Below are 20123 nucleotides of genomic sequence, written 5' to 3'. Positions count from 1 at the left end.
TAATCGACAACCATTCGTTTCTTATGGTTCTGACTGCTGGTTACTAACACCTGTGCGCGCCATGGCGAATCGCTCGGTTCTATAATTCCCTCTTCCAGTGATCGCTTGGTTTCTGAAGTGATGAAATTCATGTCAGCAGTGGTATATCGCCGCGATTTGATCGCTATCGGTTTGCAGACCGGCGACAAGTTAGCGAACAGCTGGGGGGATGTCACCTCCGCGGTGGTCAACGCATTTAAAATTAGACGAGGCTTGCTTCCTCCAAAGGGTATTTCGACGCTCGTGTGCTGCTTGAGGACATTATGACCCAGAATTACGTCTGCGCACAAATCACGAAGCACCAGTACCCTTACATCCCGATGCGTGTACCCTTTTACGTCCAATTCAACATTGCAGTACCCTCGTACGCGGGATTGTAGTGAGGTGGCGGCCATGCATACCGTATTGTCAGTCGGGTGGATTACCCATTTCCTGCCCTTCACTAGCGAGCTGTTGACGAAACTTTCAGAGCTACCGGTATCAATCAGTGCCTCAGCCATATGCCCGTTAATTCGTACGTTGATGATAGCCTTGGATAGATTCCCGGGAGGCTGCAGTTAATTTATTCTGCGAGTAGAGAGCCGCAGAAGTGGGTTTATTTCTCCTTAGAGTAGATTTACATACCCTGGCATAATGCCCTTTCTTGTCGCAATTCATGCATGTGGCATCTCTGGCGGGACATTTTTGACGAGGATGCCTTTTGTACCCACAAAAGAAGCATTTACCAACCGGAGCAGTTGCTGAGGAGTTTGACGTGGCCTGGGTATCCGGCTCCTCGGGTGTTTCTCCATCCCCTATGTCTGGCTGTGTCTGTGCCAGTGGGGTTCCTTGAGTTCCCACCGTAGCAGCGTTCATTAGCAGCATCGGTGTCCCAAATGACTCAGATTGCTGCTGAGCCGTATCCATCACTCGTGCCTGATCGACTACCTTGTCAAGAGTGGGTTGCGCTTTCTCTAGTAAGCGTTGCCGTATGTGGGCTGATCTAAGTCCTTGGATGAATGCCTCCCGGGTCGCTTCCTTTCGGTGTTCCTCGGCGCTTACGGCCCGGAAGCTGCCGTCTTTTCCCAGCTGATTCAGAGCTTGCAGGAACTGATCGATTGTCTCCCCGGCTGCTTGCTTGCGTGTGTTGAGAAGATGTCGTATGTATACCTCGTTCTTGGGCTTCACGTAGAGCGCCTGCAGCACGTCAATCGCTGCTTCGTAAGTGTCGCACTCCGAGAAGAGCATGTACACGCTGGGCGAGACATGATTCACGAGAGCGGCAAATTTGTCAGCTCCCTCCTCGATGATGGTCAGATAGTGTGAGAAGGAACAGAACCAATGCGACCATTTCATTTCTGCGTCAGTCGCGTTTGGGTCTGCGTCGAACCTCTCTGGTTTGTAGATCTTGTCCATCTTTGGTTGAGAGAGCCGAGAAAATCAAATGGAATAAATTGAAATGAGAGCGAGAGATGAACCTTCAGAGTTTAGGCTTTATTCCATTTGATTGGAGCCGCTTCTACGGGCACACCGGGGAATACAGGTTCAGCTAGGAGTACATAAGCAGTAACGTATACATGTGCAGTTAATCATTGCAGAATAAATTCGCGTAAGCACGGAGTTCGATATAATCTCCATTCTCACCAGTCAATGAGCACCTTCAGTTAACGAGCATCAAGTGAACAGCCGATGTAAATGGCAATGCCCCGGGGACAACCACTCGTGCCGCAGAGACCTCCCCTTATACGCGAGATGCACAACATGTGATCCCACGTCATGTCCCTCAATTCACCTCAATTCACCACATTTCCCAATACATATAATTGGATAATCACTTGGTAGTACAAAATCTAAATATCACAAAAAGAACAGACATTGTTGCCAAAGCTTTTCATCTTGCGCTCGTCAGAGCACATACAAGAATACCAGATGTGGAGACTCAAAATAATTTATGCTCAGACCTGGTTCTTGATTTGGTATTAGAATTGAAGAATTTTTCTGAGAATAATATTGGAAGTGAGATATAATGAACGATTCAAGAACAATTTTCTTTGTGGGTCCTCTTGTTTAAGTTGTTGCCTGTTGTATCTCATTACAGAGTGGAGGAATGAAATGCGGAAATTTTGATGTCTTTCCACATTACACAGCAGATCCTTACGAAGCAAAAGTTGTTAAATCAGTGGGGGTGACACCAAATGTTTTTCTACCAACATCTGCTCAAAATAGTCGGCCAGTTGTGAGTTTAGTGCACCTCAATGTGAAAAGGTAAGTCTTTTACAGCCGAAAGTTGAACTCAAGAATATGGGGGAGGAGGAGAGTCGATTGGGACTATACTCTGTGCAGAGCATTGGTGCTGCTTAAGCAGTCTCCTTGGCTATTAGAAACAATCCTGGACGAGTCACCACTCCGACACAGTATACCAGCATGCTGGTGCTCATTTTGCCGACCTCGGAAGCATGACAAGCCGAGTTAACCCCACCTGGTATTAATTAAACAGCTGAGTGGGATTTCGAACTCAGGGCCCTCAGATCCAAATCCCGCCACCCGAACCATTAAGCCAACACCAGACATATGGGGGAGCATATAGATAAATAACATGCATGACAGACCTTGGTTGACATCTGTGAACTTTCACTTAAATTTCAAGGACATTGATTGACAGTGGACAAATAAGCAGCAGATGAGATTTGAACCGAATTTTATACATCATAAGCCATGGTTTCAGATGTGAATGCTAAACACATTAACAACAAATTGTTGGCCATTTGGAAGAATGTGGACTAGGAAGTAAGCTTCCCTGTAGTATCAGGAAAATCTTTTTTTTACACCTGCACACACCTTGAGTATAGTTACTTTGCAGTGATCCTATACACCGAGAGTGAATGTATTTGGTCTGGGATTATTTATGTGTAGCTGATTAACCAATGTAACATTTGTCCAAGACAAACTTCAATATCATGATTGTGCCAGGTAATTAGAGCCAAGGCACATTTGTTGCATTCCAGAAGAACTATGTCATGCCCTAGCATTTCCTCAGGTGTGGGAGTCATTCGTTGCGTGGAAATGTGAGCACGTATGCGTGGAACCTCATTGCTGTTTCAGCAACCATTTGTCTTACTAGTGGGTCCATTGGTTCGATGGACCAAATTTTAATTGGTCTTGACAACCTTGTTGCATACCCACTTGATGTACTGTTGAGCATGAGCTTGCCTTTCACCAAGCCCAGATGTTCTTGGGGCCAGCACAGGGATTATATGTTCGTTCATATTATTGCCATATGATACAACTTTTCTTATTGTTGTAAATATTATCAGTATCGATTAATAAATATATGCTTTGTTACAATGTTATCATTGTTTTTCATATTTATTTTGTAATTAGAATGCCATGCCGTGGTGGAAGGATGTAGCTGCTTCATATGCCTTAACATGGTGTGCGTTTAAAACATGGGAATTCTAACGGATTTTTTTGTAGTTAATTAGCCTAATCAACTCAGGAGGTCATGACAATCATTTTGGTGTATTACATTCCACATAAGAATGCTCGAGTAGAACTTCACAAAACAACAACACACACACACACACCTCATCCATTTATAGTTGATTCTTAAAGGGTCTCCAGGGTCTTAGGGGCCTTTTGGATCCTCTGAGTCTTTGAGGTCCTCTGAGACTTTTGGGTCATCTGGGGACTTTTAGGTCTTTTGGGTCTGCAGGGTCTTTTGGGTACTCAGGGTTTGGGGTCTTTTGGATGTTTTGGTTCTTTTGTGTCCGCAGGGTCTTTGGGGTCTTCTGGATGTTTTGGGACCTGAGGGTCTTTTGGGTATTTTGGGTCCTCAGAGTCTTTTGGGTCATCTGTGTCTTCGGGATCTTTTGGGTCCTCGGGCTCTTTTGGGTTCTCGGGGTCTCTTGGGTCCCCAGGGTCTTAAGGGTCTCTAGGAGTCTTGGTGGTCTTAAAGAGTCTTCAAAGGACAAAGGGGTCTCAGCAGTTTAAAGGGTCAAAAGGTACATTCCAATTGTGCGTAATTAATGATTAGACATACATAATTGATGGACACAAAAAATATGACACACGCGCGCGCACGCACACACGCGCGCGCGCGCACACACACACACACACACACACACACACACACACACACACACACACACACACACACACACACACACACACACACACACACACACACACCATCCATTTGTAGTAAATAATAATAATACGATGAAAAACTCATTAAACCCATATTTATAGATAAAATGTGAAATGTCCACACCTCCATTGCACAAAGTGTTTATTCACTGCACATTATTTACTTTGGGTAACTTTCAACAAATCCATTTCCAAAATCAGTACCTTTCTGATACGTACAATCGCTTATGTTGAAAAAAAAAAAGACTCCTTATTGCTCTGTATACATTCTAGTGAAGTGATAATGAAGTATGGAGTTCTAAATGTGTTTGAATTTATTTTGATGATTGCCATGCGCAGAAATTTCATTGACATATAGTGTTCAACGGTTTAAATGTGTCTCCCTGTCCAACTCCAGTTACTTTTACATCATTTCTGAAGAAATAATAAAGGTAAATTGCAATGCTTATGACCAGGCATAGATCCAGGAAAAAAAATTGGGATTGGGAGGAGGGAGCGGGGCTTGGAAAATCAGTGGCGTGGCGAATGGTGAACAATGGTGGGAAGCTAAATACATCCTGATCCGCAAACGCCAATTTCCTGAAAATCACACCCAAAATCCCAGATCAGATTTATGTGTCGTAAAGAACACACACTTCTAGATTTGCAAAGACATATTCATTTTGTGTATTCATAATCTATGCTCATGGCGTAGCGATGCGACAAAGGGTAAAAAGGCAACACACTGACTGTGAGGCAGTGGAGTCACAGTTGGACACAAGCAAGAGAATGAGCAAACAAGAAAAGATAAGGGGAAGAAACATAGTAACCTGGAAATAAGAGGGTTGTCGTAGGTAAGATTAATTGGGTGGGGTATAAGAGATCATGGCTAAGAATAGTGGATGACATGAGATGGTGATGCACCACCTGCTTGAAGCCCTTGAGGGAAATGAGACTGAACCATCTCTGGAAAGTGGTTCCAAAACGGGAGAAATTATGAACAAAGGAGTGCAGATGAATGGAAAGCCTGGACTTTGAGAGTTCCAACAGGAGGGAGTTCCTGGAAGAATTGGTGCATCTTGATGTCAGAAGAGAGATGCAAGATATCGATCTCTCTTCCGATATCGATTTGAAGAAAAACAGAGACCACCGATCTATTTGACATATGAGAGAAACAGGTCTTGTGCTTCGGCCCAATTGTGGGGGCTGCCAAGAATGTTGAGCGTTTAGGACTCCAGATAATCCTGCTAGGAAAGACAGATGTGTTCCGCTGGCTCAGAGGGGAGAGCAGTACTCTATTGAGCTCCAACAAAAGCCAAGCGTCATTCTGATTTTTCAAGGAAAGACTTGGAATGATGGATTATGTCCAATCTATTGCTGACATTAGAAGCCAGCTTTGCTTTATGGTAAGCCCAGGAAAGATCATGGTTGTGGTGAGTCCTCGACGTACAAGAAACTGAACTTCTTCCAGTGGCTGATCATGGAAATCGATAGCAGTCTCATCCTGTCACCCTATTGAAGGATTATCAAACAAACCCACCTATTATTGTTTTTGCTTTGAGAGTATGATTGCATCATAACTCATTCAATCAATCAATTAAGTTTTTAGATCGTGCTTTTTATTCATAAATAAAATCTCAAAGCAAAAAAGCAAGTGGAATAAACAAAAAAAATAAGCAAAAGTAACGCTTAAAAGGAGGTTTTCAGAAAACTTTTAAACCGTGATCGTTGATGCTGTGCGAGTTTCAAGGGCAGGAAGTTCCACAGATAAAGAAAATATTTGAAGAATGCTTGACCTCCAAAAGTTAATTCTCAGCCAAAGAACTAATATGGGATTCCATTGTTTGATTGCAGCTTTCTTGCAGAACTAATAAGTTGTGCTTAGGTCAGAAATATAGGCAGGGACCAATTTATGTTTGTCTTTGATTAAATCAATTAAATAAAAAATCTGACTACATACATTCTTGACTTTTGGGAATAAAAGTGGGGGTGGGGTGGTGTGGTTCATGTAGCTATTTCACATAAAATTTAGAGTGGCTAACTTAACAATTTTCCATAAAAAAAAAGGTGGAAGGGCTACAACCTCTAAAGCTTATTGGTGGATCTATCTATCCATGGACCTGACCAATTAACGTAATACTGCATATAACTTTCCTTCAGAATATGGAAATACTTGGTTGATAATAACTTCGTAATTCTGTTTGAAACCCATTGTTTTATTAGCCCCGATTGGACTTAGTCAGAAATGGAGTCTTATGGACTTGGTCTCGATTTTCATTCGTGTGCGTGCGTGCGTGTGTGCGTCTGCAACCATATCTCGGACATGTGGAGACCGATTTTACTTGTACTTGGCAAAGAGACAAAAAATGATGGTGTACATACGCACGTCATTTTTTTCCGACATCAGATCCAAGATGGCCGACTGGCAGCCATTTTAGTTGTTAAAAAAAACTGTGTTCATCACGTCCTATGCCATTTCTCGGACATGCATTTACCGATCTTGCTCAGTCTTGGCACACAGATAAAGAATGATGGTTTACATAAGCACATCATTTTTTTTTTCCGACATCAGATCCAAGATGGCCGACTGGCTGCCATTTTAGTTGGGTAAAACCGAATGAGAAATGGTTGAGAACATGTTGAACACATCCTCAATAATTTGTCGGACAAACATTTACTGTTCTTGTTCAAACTTGGCAGACACATATAATGAATGAAGGCTTATATAAGTTTGTCATTTTTTTTCGAGATCACATCCAAGATAACTGACTGTCGGCCATTTTGTTACTTAAATGTGTCTCCACCCATTTCTCCGACATACATGGCCCGACTTTTTTCAAACCTGGTAGAACACAGTACAAAATGGCGTACACTTGCACCTAACTTTATTTTGTGATCTGATCAAAGATGGTTGACTGGTAGACTGGTGGCCATTTTAGTTGTAAAAAAAAACCCGATGTTGAGCACGTCCTCATCCATTTCTCAGACATGCAATCACGGATTTTATCCATAGTTGACAAAAAGATAACAGGCAATGGTATACATAAGCATGCCATTTTTTTTTCGACATCATATCCAAAATGGCCGACCGGCGACCATTTAAGTTGAAAAAAAATCAAAAAAGAACCCAGTGTCAAACACATTCTGAACCATTTCTTGAACCTGCATTTACTGATGTTGTTCAAACTTGGCACCCAGATAAATAATGATGGCTTACACATGCATGTCATTTTTGGTCTAGATCAGATCCAAGATGACCAAGTTGCAGCCAATGTAGTTGTAAAAAAATCTGATATTGAACTCGTCCTCAACCATTCCTCAGACAAATATTTACCGGTTTTTCAAACTTGGCACATATAAAAAATGATGGCTTACATAAGCAAGTCAATTTGTTTCAAGATCAGTTCTAAGATGGCCAACTGGCGGCCATTTTACTTGTAAAACAACCCAATGTTGAGCACATCCTCAACCATTTCTCAGACATGCATTCACCGATGCTATTCAAACTTGGCACACAGATAAGCATGCCATTTTTTTCAAGATAAGATTCAAGATAGCCGACAGGCAGCCATTTTGTTACTTAAATGTGTCCCCAGCCATTTCTCAGACATGCATGGTCCGATTTTGTTCAAACTTAGGACAAGCATAGTACATGATGGCATACACGTGCTCTTCACTTTATTTTGCAATCTGATCAAAGATGGCAGACTGGTAGACTGGCGGCCATTTTAGTTACGTATAACTCCTTTAACTCCATTCAGCAAAATTACTAAAACAACGGGGCTATGACATTTTATGTCTTTTTTACTTGTTCCCTTTGAAACCCACTAATTTTTCGCACCTTGAGATAATTGATTATGTGAGAGCTCATTGGTTGTTCCTTTCAATTATTTGTGAGAGAGGTATTTATAGGCTTTCAATGCATATATACTCACTGGCGATGTGTGTTCCTGCCACATTGCTTTCATCCCCACTCTTCCAAACCCTCCAGTTTATAAATTGGTAAGTTGAATTAATATGGTGTCATAGCACAAGCTTGATGGCCCAAATGGTCTCCTCCTCCTGCATCCAAAGTTCCTCGTGTATCCTTGTCTATCCAAACATCACATCACTGATTGTAATGGAGTATACGTGATCGCATATGTACCAAGATGCCTCACAGATTCTCACCAAAGTTAAAGTTCGACGATTACTAGCAGAAAGATGAGAAGATGCTGGAAGTCTGCATCATGTTTTGCAAACCAGATTCTACACACTTTGACATAACATGATAACATCATTGCATTGAAAGTCCCCATTGCCAATGGTCACTTGCTTTCTAAGGACAATGAGATGCTCAAGATGTATTGTGGCCGAAAAGTTTCCGACATTATAACTCTCCAATGACTTGCAAAATTGAAACAGTACAAAAATAAGCTATAACCTCATGGGATTATCACAAAACTTTCACCATTCCATTAGAACATAACAATGTGAATCACAGTCCATTTGACCACATAACACTTTTATATTAGTCCACTGTGTCCTCGCAATAAATGGTCTTTGCATTACTGAAGATTTCTAGCAGACATTTACAGTGACTTGCAGTTGGAGAGAGATACAAAAATCCAATGCTTTGCAAATCCTTACACATTAAACTTGTTCACATTTACATCCTTGATCGATTGGATATTAACTTCAGAAATTGCTAAACAGTTGAACACCTGTTCATCCACTAGTTGTTTGCTAATTAAGCCGACTTCTATACTATTGCAGTCCACAATCCACAATTTCTCTGTGAGGTCATCCATGTATTATGATAACATTGGTGGGGTTTTACTGGTGCATACATGGTGCAAATAGATTTGAAAGGGGGGTTTAATGATAACAGATACGAGTTAGAATCGTCAATATAAGGGAAGGTTCCCAAAAAGCGACAGTGCCCAAAACAGGGACATTGCAAATTTTCTTTCCGATTTGCTGCAATTCGAAATTAATTTTGAGGTGCAGTATTAAACTTAAGAATTTCGTATCGTCTTCAGTTAAATACTTTTAAATTAATTCCAATTACAGTGGTTGATAAATAAAAATTACAATGTCGTCTTGGAGACCATCCCATCATCAGAAACCTTATCTTATACTCTGACTAATACTACAGCTACATCTATTATTGCCTCGATTATTACCACCTTCTTGTTGGCTTGACAAGAGAAGGTATTTGGCCTAATTCTTTCACAAGCCAGCTGAACAGGCCTGACTTTCCATTGAAAGTTGAAGGAATTTGAAATTTAGCCAGGGTTTCGACTTTAACCTGCTCATTCTTCATGAAAGACATCGTGGGATCTTTAATGTCCTCAAAGTCATGCTAGCACATGGGTCCCAAACTTAACGGCAATCCAAGAGATGGCACACTTTGTGATGCAATGTCCCACCTGCAAAGCACCTCTCTGAAAATGTATAGTCAGGTTTGGAATCAAACCCAGACTAGAGAGCTCAAAGATACAAGTTCTCTACGATGCCTCCTTCAGAGAAAATGCAAGATTAGTGATGGATTGTGGGTTCGACTCTGGTCCGCAGACGACATCGTAATATCTTCAAAGCAGGGCTCTGCAAGTGCAGATTCGAAATGATGTAGTTCTCAAACCAATATGTAACAAAACTAGAAGGGCACTCTTTCATGCCACGACGTTGCCAGGTATGTCTCCACCCACATTGTTACATCATTATACATACTTGTACAAATTTTGATTTAAATCCCTGAAACAAGATTAAAAAATATTAAATCATTCTGGCTGCCAGACCATGCATGCAATCAGATTTAAATTTAACACATATATTTTCCATGACTACAAGATCATAATTATGATGTTTCACGTTGATTGATGACCTGTTCAAGAGAAATAATTTTTTTTTAAGAGGTTTTCATTCAATCCAATGTGACTGCCAGAACATGTGACCTATTAATTATTCGTAAAACCCTGGTATCCCCAAGGTTTGGGGAACATATGGGTTAAGTTTTGCCTCAATCTGTTCAACCTTTTCAGAGAAGATTTTTATGTTAAACACAAATTGGCTGCCAAACCATGTGACCGAAGACATCAATTCTTTCCCCACATATAATTTAGCCCGAGATGACCCTCATTTTTTTTCATATTGATCAGGTAAAGCATTCGACGTGTGCAATTATGATGTCTTAACAAAGCCACCGATGAGATGATCAAAAAATATCACACTTGTTTCCAACGGGGTTACTTCACATGTGCAAAGTTTCAATTTTTTTCCATGGAGCGGTTTCAGAGATTCAGAGATCCTAAATCCAAATATTTTCTTTTTTTTAACCAACGTGGCTGTGACACCACATGACCTAACATAATAATTATCGTTATAACATGCTGTATGAGTAGTCACACATCTGCTGAAATTTCGTTTCAATCGGATAAACGGTTGCAGAGAAAACAGAGAAACTTAGCATGGACGGACATGCGGACGGACGGACAACACAAAAACATAAGGTCACCAGCAACTTTGTCACCGGAGGAATAAAACAGAGAGGCAACACCCCTTGGGCACTCACCTGTTAGCGGCTAGATAAGATAACCTGGGAATTCTTTGTACAAAATTTGGTAGATCACGAGTGATGAAAATTGTGGTCAAGTTTCATCGAAATTGTGTATGTGGTTTCGGAAAAGAAAGCAAATGCATATTTTGGGAGTGAACTCCCCACCCCCCCTCCCTCCCTTCTGTAGAATGCCTTAGACCCCTATTTTTTTAATGTCATGAACAAACTTTAGAACATCACAGGAGATGAAAGTGGTGGTCAAGTTTCATCAAAATTGTGTGTGCCATTTCTGAGAAAAAAGTAAATACCTCTTTGGGGGGGGGGGCAACTCCCCCGTAAAATCTCTCCGCAGACCCCCTCAGACCCTGATGAATTTTTGGTTTTTTTTAATGCCGTGAACAAACTTTGATACATCACCGGTAATGAAGGTTATAATCAAGTTTCATCAGAATTGCTTGTGTAGTTTCTGAGAAGAAAGCAAATACCTATTTTTTGGGGGGGGGGGGGCACCCCCTCATAGACACCCTTCGGTCCCGATTTTTAAAAATTCTTTGAACAAACTTTGGGACATCCAGGGTGATGAACGTTGTGGAAAAGTTTCAACAAAATCATGTGTGTGGTTCCAGAGAAGAAGTTGCAAGTATTTGCGGAAGGACAGATGGATTGACGGATTGACGACGCACCATCCCATAAGCTCCCGGGAACTACGTTCCAGGTGAGCTAAAATTAGAGTGGCAGTATGTGTTGTCATCCTGGCAGGCGTAAAGGTCCTTCGTGCAGTGCTGCATCAAAGCTCAGGTAGTGCAGCAATGTCCAATAAACCACAATAAAAAAAAAACAAATGGAGATGTATTTATCAACATCAATTTAAAATTATCTGTGCACAAAAGGATGTGTGTGTGTGTATACAGTATATATATATATATATATATATATATATATATATATATATATATATATATATATATATATATATATATATATATATATATATATATATATATATAGGCCCCTACATACAGTCAGTCGTTGACTTACGACCACGATCGATTCCGACCGACCTTTATTTTTACCTTTATTTATAGTGTATGGGCCTCTGCAAAAATTACCGTTTGTATATTATACTGTATAATGATATAATTATAATCATCTGTAAGTTATATTTTATTAACATTTTCTTTGTTTATTATTGTTATAACCATGGTTATAAAAACCATTGTTACTGTATAACGTTTTTTCGTCCGTCAGGTTTAAGTCAAACACTGCAGCAAACAGTCAAACACTGCATCATCACCTGCATTTCGTGGCGAGATCAATGGCCATTCTTTCCTTCTTGGCAGGTTGAGGAGTAGACAAAGATAATTTCCTCTTGGTAGACATCTTGGGGGTTTGAAGTAAAATCTTTACCCAGACCACGCTAACACACGCAAGCAATAGCGGGCGCTGGGGTGGAAACTGAACAGTCTGAGTGGGCGGAGACGCGGAGCGTTCTGGTCGTAAAGTCGATCAGTCGTAAGTCGACGACATACTGTATATATATATATATATATATATATATATATATATATATATATATATATATATATATATATATATATATATATCTTCTTCTTTCGGCTGCTCCCGTTAGGGGTCGCCACAGCGGGTGATCTAAATGATCCACATAGTGATTTGGCACATGTTTTACGCCAGATGCCCTTCCTGACACAACCCTGGTCGCCTCTTACGATACAGGGATATGGTACACCTATTTTAACTGGGGTATACACCGGCCCAGTACACTGGTACTCATTTCGCCGACCTCGGAAGGATGACAGGCTGAGTCAACCCCCTGGTGTATACATATATACACATATATACACACACACACACATACATATATATTGTTGTGGTTACCAGATTCGCAAACCACCATTCAGGTCCCTTAGGTGAGGTATCTCGGTAAGTGCATGTGTAGTTAGGCCCAAACCCGTTGTCTAGTGGGAATACATGTCATTTATACGTGCTGCGACTCTTCAGGATAGCCGTTTTTCTTTTACTACCTTTATTTTGGACCAATCGCCACCATCACAACCACAACATCAACCACCAACCACAACGCCGCTTCACCACAACCGCCATGACCTTTACCGTCACAACTCGCCACCATCGCATCACCGTCATCTCGCGCCACTCATGGGCACCGATGCTGGACTCGTGTAGGGCGCACGTTGAACAGCGTGTACAAAACCACGGATTTTCTGCTTCAAAAACGGATCGAAAACGACACACGCCCACTTTTTGCCGTCCAATCGGTGAGCGAGGGGCGAATTGGCCCCGCCCCCAGGGCGATCGATATATGCAAATTTGTGGATCAAAAAGCCTTCACGCCCACTTTTTCTCGGGCCAATGGGGAGCGAGTTGAAAGGTCAAAGGGAGGGGGTCAAAGGCGAAGTTACGGGGGGATAAAAGGACGGTGTTCGTCAGTCAAAGGAGTAGTAAAAGTCGGAGCGAAAGAGTCAGCAGAACGAGAACGAGTAAAAAGTCGGAACGAGGAAGAAGGGAGTCGTAAAGGTCGGAACGAGGCGAAGGAGAGTCGGAACGGAGGGGACGAGCTGTGGAGAGGCGGCGAGTCGGACGAAGGGTGCTCGCGTCGTGCAAGGAGCTGCGCGCCCGAGGGAGGCCGGCAGCGCGACCTGGCCGAGGTGGAGACGCTCGTCGCACATAATAAAGATCCTCTATACCCCGAGCATCAGCAACCCCCTCCTGTTTCCCCCCGCGCTGAGATAGTGCGACCAAGGGGGCCCCGTTCCCACCCCCCTGCCAGGCACTGTCCACGAGGCCCGCGGGTTGCGGGGCCATCGCCGCTCCGCGTCTCATCACCAGACGGGTAGGCCCGACCAGGTCTCGGCCCCAGGCCTACCTCATTCTTGAGGGTATTTTCTTTCCTTGGTTTTGGGTATGTGTTGTCGGCGCCGTCTGTGAAGTAGAATTGTATAAGTGTTGCCGTGTGCTCGGTAGTCGGTATTAGCTCTGCACTGTGTTTTCACTTTTATATTTGCTTTTTGTGTAAATGGAATTGTGTTTTCTTTTTTGTGTGCATTTGGTGGAATTGTATTTGTGTGCTTTCCGTTCGTCGAGAATAAACGTGCTTTATTGTTGAACTGTTTCCCGCTTCGCTTCGTCTTTTTCCTCCATTGAATCCCCATCTTGCTTCACGTAAAGGGTTGGTAGTGGGCTGAATACGCCCGATAATTAATCGAACCGTCGAGGTCGACGATAACACCGCTCGGTTATTCTGATAGTACGGAACGGGTCGCTTAAGTGGCCCGTGTCCGAAGTCGACCTGCGGCGAGGTGCGATCGCCCGGTCTACCCTCCGCGTGGGTACTTAGGTAGTTCGAATTTGGCGAGCAACCCTATCCCACGCGGGGGCTGATTGGCTCGATCGCGGTGAGACCGAAAGGTCCACCCGTGACTGGTTCCCGGCGTTAGTCCGAGAGGGTCACGACTGGATTGTCCGTCCGGTGGGCGACGTGCCGCGATTCGAGTTACGTGGCCGTCGCACGCCGGCGGGCGCGAAAACCGCAACAATATATATATATATATTTTGGCGGCACACGGAGCATCCCTTTCCTCCAATGTGCAGGTACCCCAAAAGAACTGCGATCTCAGCTCACCTCCCTCTCTGGCTGCGGGGGTCCTTTGCAATAAACCTGGGTTTATTTTCCTCTGAGTGTGTGGCGCCATCTTTAAGTAGAACTGTTGAAGTGTTTGATCATTGTAAATCTTGCCTGTATATCCCACGATAAGTCTGCTCTGAGTCCTTTTGTAAGTTGATTGTAAATAAATCATCATTAGAAATGCTCCCAGTTCGTTTTCGTATTTTCCTTCATTGGTCCAGCATGGTTCGGATCTGAGTTTAGCCGGGTCTTTATCCCCAATAATCTGTTCATGCAATCAAGTACGTTGTTGGTAGTTCTGCTCGGGGCATCCGAACCGGAAAGGTAGTTGGTAGTTTGGAGTTGGAAGAGTGATCCGGGTCGGGCAAGACATACCGAGGACGTGGTTCCCCAGTAGATGACACGGCGTAGTTAATTAGGTAAATTGGTTCTCGACAAAAAGACCCTACACTACATGGTGGAGGTATTGGTGTCCATGGTCGGTTAAGCGACCCACCACCTCACGGAATTATCCATGAGCGACAGCCTGGTAATGAGCGACAGCGACGTAACTTTCCCCACCTAGTGGTCATTCTCGCCAACGGATGAGAAATATATATGCATATATACATACATGCAGAAATATAAATGCATATATATATAAATATATATATATATATATACATATACATATATACATATTGTTACGAATTTGGAATTTGATTGCACACAACATACAGGTTCCTTTAGTCAGCTATGTCGATAAATGCACGTTCCCTAGATAGCTCACCTTCCATTGTTTAAATATTTAGAAATCGATTAGATGCGCTGCGGATGGATTTAATAGTTAGGGAGCAAACAATGGAGACATCCCTCCCCCCCCTTTTTCTGCGAAGAGGAAGAAGAGCCCTTCCGTCCCGTGATTCATGACGTCAACAACTCCCTCCCTCCCGTGATTGAGCGGGGGATGGATCACGAGGGCATGAGTGACACCGGGCGCTGGCGCGGGGGAGGGGGTGGAGAAGGATAAAGAGGAGATCCTTTCTTTGTTCGTGTGCCAAGTGGGGGAGTGGTTGTTCAGCAGGCCGTCGAGTCCTGCTTGGCTTGGGTTGGGAGGAGGCCTTGTGAAGGCTTTCTGCTTTGGTTGTTCAGCAGGCCTTCGGGTCCTGCTTGGTTCGAGTGGGATGGTGGCTCAGGGAGCTTCGGCCTTGGCTTGGTTCGGGTGGAGACTTTTTGGAGAGTTGCTTTGTTTGGAAGAGAGTTGAGCCGGTTGCTTGACTCGAGCTGCGAGTGGTGGCTTCGTCTTCTTGGTTTGTGGATCTCTTTGTTCTCTGTTTGGTTCCCAGCTTGATGTGACTCATCGGCCTCTTCTTAGAGGTGGTTCCTCGGGGAAGCAACGCATCGACGGGAAGGATCGGTGCCTCGTCTCACCAGCACGTGTTGGGAAGCGTGGGAGGATTCGCGGGAGCTCGGGAAGGATGGCGGCTCAGAGCGATTGGATCCAGCTCACTCTCGCTGGAGCCCGGGTCTGAACAACTTGAAGATCACACGAGGTGGAAAGGTTCGAGATAGGGTCTGGGTTTCAGCTCACCTGTTCTCCGAGCTGGAGCTCATTATTAAAGGCCTCAGCCACCATTTCCTGGGTGTGTGTGCATGCGTACGTGTGTCCGTGGGCCCATCTAATAAGTAGGAGATTGTTAAGTGCTTTGTGTGCTGTAAATGTTTGCATTGCATTTCATATAGTCGGTATAGTTCTGCTCTTACGTGCTTCCCAAGTTCCCCATTATTATTAATAAATACCCCAATTGTTAAATGTTTTCAGCTCGTCGCGTCGATTCTTTCATTGACTGAGCATTTCGTGTGTTGGGAGTTAGAAAGCTGTTGGCTTGCCGTAAAAGGGGGACATTTGGACCGACGGTTCTCGGCGATTAAGCCGCTCAGAATCGCGCACGGGACAGGCTCGTCTCAGAGGCTTGTTCCGTACGAGTTCCGTCGAGGGTGGAATACCCCGGTAGTTGGATCACGTGGGTATTTAGGTACATTGAAGATTGGCAATCGACCCTACCCCACGTGGTCTGCCCATTGGCGTATTTCGGTTCTTGTACAAGGACCCGTCGACTCAGACTTTTTTTTTTTTTTTTTTTGTATACCTTGGTCGAGGCTCGTATGAGAGCTAACACACAACTCACAGCAAGGAGGCATGAGACAAGAGGGGTGGGAGTTGAAGGGACAAAACAGTGGGGAACAGACACATTAGGTGAACTGTGGAAGGGAGAGGGATGGGGATGGGACGGGGAACATGGCGAAGAGAAGATGGACATTTCAGGGACTTTCAGGAAGGAAAGTAGGAGAAATGAAGGAAGTGGGCTTGGGTGGATTATCGGGGGTAGAAAAGATCGAGGATTTGGATGGGGGAAGATAAGAGGTGGTGGTGAACAGCTGTTTTGAAAGCCTGGAGGGAAGAATGGGAAAGAATAGAGTGAGGAAGTTTATTCCAAAGGCGGGAAAAAAGAGGAATGAAAGAGTGAAGATGAGCAGTGATTCGTGATTTTGGTATCGTGATTAGACTTATCCGGGCGGCGATCTATGTTCCGGGCGATCGGTCGGGCCGACTCGACTTGCGGCTCCGTAACAATATTTGTATATATATACATATATATAGTTATGAATTCTGGCCCACCTGGCATGCGATCGGCCGCGTACCTCTAATGGCAGCCACGTCGCCCACCGGACGGACAATTCAGTTGTGACCCTCCTGGAACTACCGCCAGGAGCCAGTCACGGGTGAGGGTTTAACCTTACCACAACCCAGTCCGCATTCCACCCGCGCGAAATAGGGTGAATCGCCGAATGTCGATATACCTAAATACCCGCGCGGGTAACCTACCGAGGGGTTGCACCGCACCACAGGTCGGCTTAGGACACGAACCGCTTAAGCGGTTCGTTCCGTACTACAGGGATAACTGAGCGGCGTTATCGCTGACCTCGACGGTTCAGATTATTTATCGGGTGTTTAAAACCCACTACCAATCATTCTACGATGCAAGATGGCATTTTAATTGGGGAAAGAAGACACAACGAACGAGATGCATTTCACACAAGGACATTTATTATAAAGCACATATTGCACACACAACACAAGGAAGGAACACAACACAATGCAATATACAAGCCAGGCAAATAGAAAGCAATACAACCGACTACAATGAGAATGTACATGCACTTAACAGTTATTACTTAACAGGACATGGCGTCACAGCATGCATACAAAAACAACAGGAAAACGCTCCCCATAGGCAGGGAGGTAGACGGAGTTCATAAACATTTATGGTCGTGGGCCGTGGATGACCGAAAAGGCCCGCGAGACCGTGCTGGTTACCTGCCCCCTCGAGGTGTGACGGTGGGCGGGTCGCGACGCCTTGTTCCCACGGCAGCTAGCGTAGCCGCGCCTGCTCTCGGGCCTTTGTGATGACGTGGTCGGTGAGTTCTCTCCGGCGTCCATCGCCAGAAGCGCAGATTCGCACCACACAGCCAGCAGGGCTGCGCCTCCTGTCTGTGTCTCTGAGGTGTCGCCCGGACTCCCACCGGCCCACGCCTTCACCGACAGGTCGCCCAATGCCAAGACGAGAGAGCCCGACCTCGACCACCAAGAGAGAGCTCGAAGATGAAGCGAGAGGATGACGTCCACCAATAGAGCGAGTAGAATCCAACGAGAGAGAGAGAGAGAGAGAGAGAGAGAGAGAGACCGAGAGAGAGAGAGAGAGACCGAGAGAGAGAGAGAGAGACCGAGAGAGAGAGAGAGAGACCGAGAGAGAGAGAGAGAGACCGAGAGAGAGAGAGAGAGACCGAGAGAGAGAGAGAGAGACCGAGAGAGAGAGAGAGACCGAGAGAGAGAGAGAGACCGAGAGACCGAGAGAGAGAGAGACAGAGACCGAGAGAGAGAGAGAGAGACCGAGAGAGAGAGAGAGAGACCGAGAGAGAGAGAGAGAGAGACCGAGAGAGAGAGAGAGAGACCGAGAGACCGAGAGACCGAGAGACCGAGAGAGAGAGACCGAGAGAGAGAGAGACCGAGAGAGAGAGAGACCGAGAGAGAGAGAGAGACCGAGAGAGAGAGAGACCGAGAGAGAGAGAGAGACCGAGAGAGAGAGAGACCGAGAGAGAGAGAGAGAGAGAGAGAGAGACCGAGAGAGAGAGAGAGAGAGAGAGACCGAGAGAGAGAGAGAGACCGAGAGAGAGAGAGAGACCGAGAGAGAGAGAGAGACCGAGAGAGAGAGAGAGAGAGACCGAGAGAGAGAGAGAGACCGAGAGAGAGAGAGAGAGAGAGAGACCGAGAGACAGAGACAGAGACCGAGAGACAGAGACAGAGACAGAGACCGAGAGACAGAGACAGACCGAGAGAGAGAGAGAGAGAGAGACCGAGAGAGAGAGAGACCGAGAGAGAGAGAGACCGAGAGAGAGAGAGACCGAGAGAGAGAGAGACCGAGAGAGAGAGAGACCGAGAGAGAGAGAGACCGAGAGAGAGAGAGACCGAGAGAGAGAGAGAGAGACCGAGAGAGAGAGAGAGAGACCGAGAGAGAGAGAGAGAGAGACCGAGAGAGAGAGAGAGAGAGACCGAGAGAGAGAGACCGAGAGAGAGAGACCGAGAGAGAGAGAGAGAGACCGAGAGAGAGAGAGAGACCGAGAGAGAGAGAGACCGAGAGAGAGAGAGACCGAGAGAGAGACAGAGAGACCGAGAGAGAGAGAGACAGAGAGAGAGCGAGAGAGACACAGAGAGAGCTCAGAGAGAGAGAGAGAGAGAGAGAGAGAGCTCAGAGAGAGAGAGAGAGAGAGAGAGAGAGAGCGCAGAGAGAGAGAGACCGAGAGAGAGAGACCGAGAGAGAGAGACCGAGAGAGAGAGACCGAGAGAGAGAGACCGAGAGAGAGAGACCGAGAGAGAGAGACCGAGAGAGAGAGACCGAGGGAGAGAGACCGAGGGAGACCGAGGGAGAGAGACCGAGGGAGAGAGACCGAGAGAGAGAGACCGAGAGAGAGAGACCGAGAGAGAGAGACCGAGAGAGAGAGAGACCGAGAGAGAGAGAGACCGAGAGAGAGAGAGACCGAGAGAGAGAGAGACCGAGAGAGAGAGAGACCGAGAGAGAGAGAGACCGAGAGAGACAGAGAGACCGAGACAGAGAGACAGAGAGACCGAGACAGAGAGACAGAGAGACCGAGACAGAGAGACAGAGAGACAGAGAGACCGAGACAGAGAGACAGAGAGACCGAGAGAGACAGAGAGACCGAGAGACCGAGAGAGAGACCGAGAGAGAGAGAGAGAGAGACCGAGAGAGAGAGAGAGAGACCGAGAGAGAGAGAGAGAGACCGAGAGAGAGAGAGAGAGACCGAGAGAGAGAGAGAGAGACCGAGAGAGAGAGAGAGAGACCGAGAGAGAGAGAGAGAGACCGAGAGAGAGAGAGAGAGACCGAGAGAGAGAGAGAGAGAGACCGAGAGAGAGAGAGAGAGAGACCGAGAGAGAGAGAGAGAGAGACCGAGAGAGAGAGAGAGAGAGACCGAGAGAGAGAGAGAGACCGAGACCGAGAGAGAGAGAGACCGAGAGAGAGAGAGACCGAGAGAGAGAGAGACCGAGAGAGAGAGAGACCGAGAGAGAGAGAGACCGAGAGAGAGAGAGACCGAGAGAGAGAGAGACCGAGAGAGAGAGAGACCGAGAGAGAGAGAGACCGAGAGAGAGAGAGACCGAGAGAGAGAGAGACCGAGAGAGAGAGAGACCGAGAGAGAGAGAGACCGAGAGAGAGAGAGACCGAGAGA

General features: G+C 45.3%; 1 protein-coding gene across 1 annotated transcript in view; it reads left to right on the top strand.

The window, feature by feature from the left end:
- The window catches only part of CFAP96 (cilia and flagella associated protein 96), a 67279-nt gene that overhangs the window by 36285 nt on the left and 10871 nt on the right, over positions 1-20123 (top strand). Inside the window, exon 6 of the mRNA XM_085864489.1 lies at positions 2117-2283. Within this exon, the coding sequence (XP_085720615.1) occupies positions 2117-2283 (167 nt within the window). The remainder of the gene's footprint in view (positions 1-2116; positions 2284-20123) is intronic.

Source organism: Eptatretus burgeri, chromosome 18 (assembly GCF_056783735.1).
Source record: "Eptatretus burgeri isolate ZD-2024b chromosome 18, Ebu_testis_v1, whole genome shotgun sequence".
Classification (NCBI taxonomy): Eukaryota; Metazoa; Chordata; class Myxini; order Myxiniformes; family Myxinidae; genus Eptatretus; species Eptatretus burgeri.
This window is presented reverse-complemented; position numbering and strand designations above follow the sequence as displayed.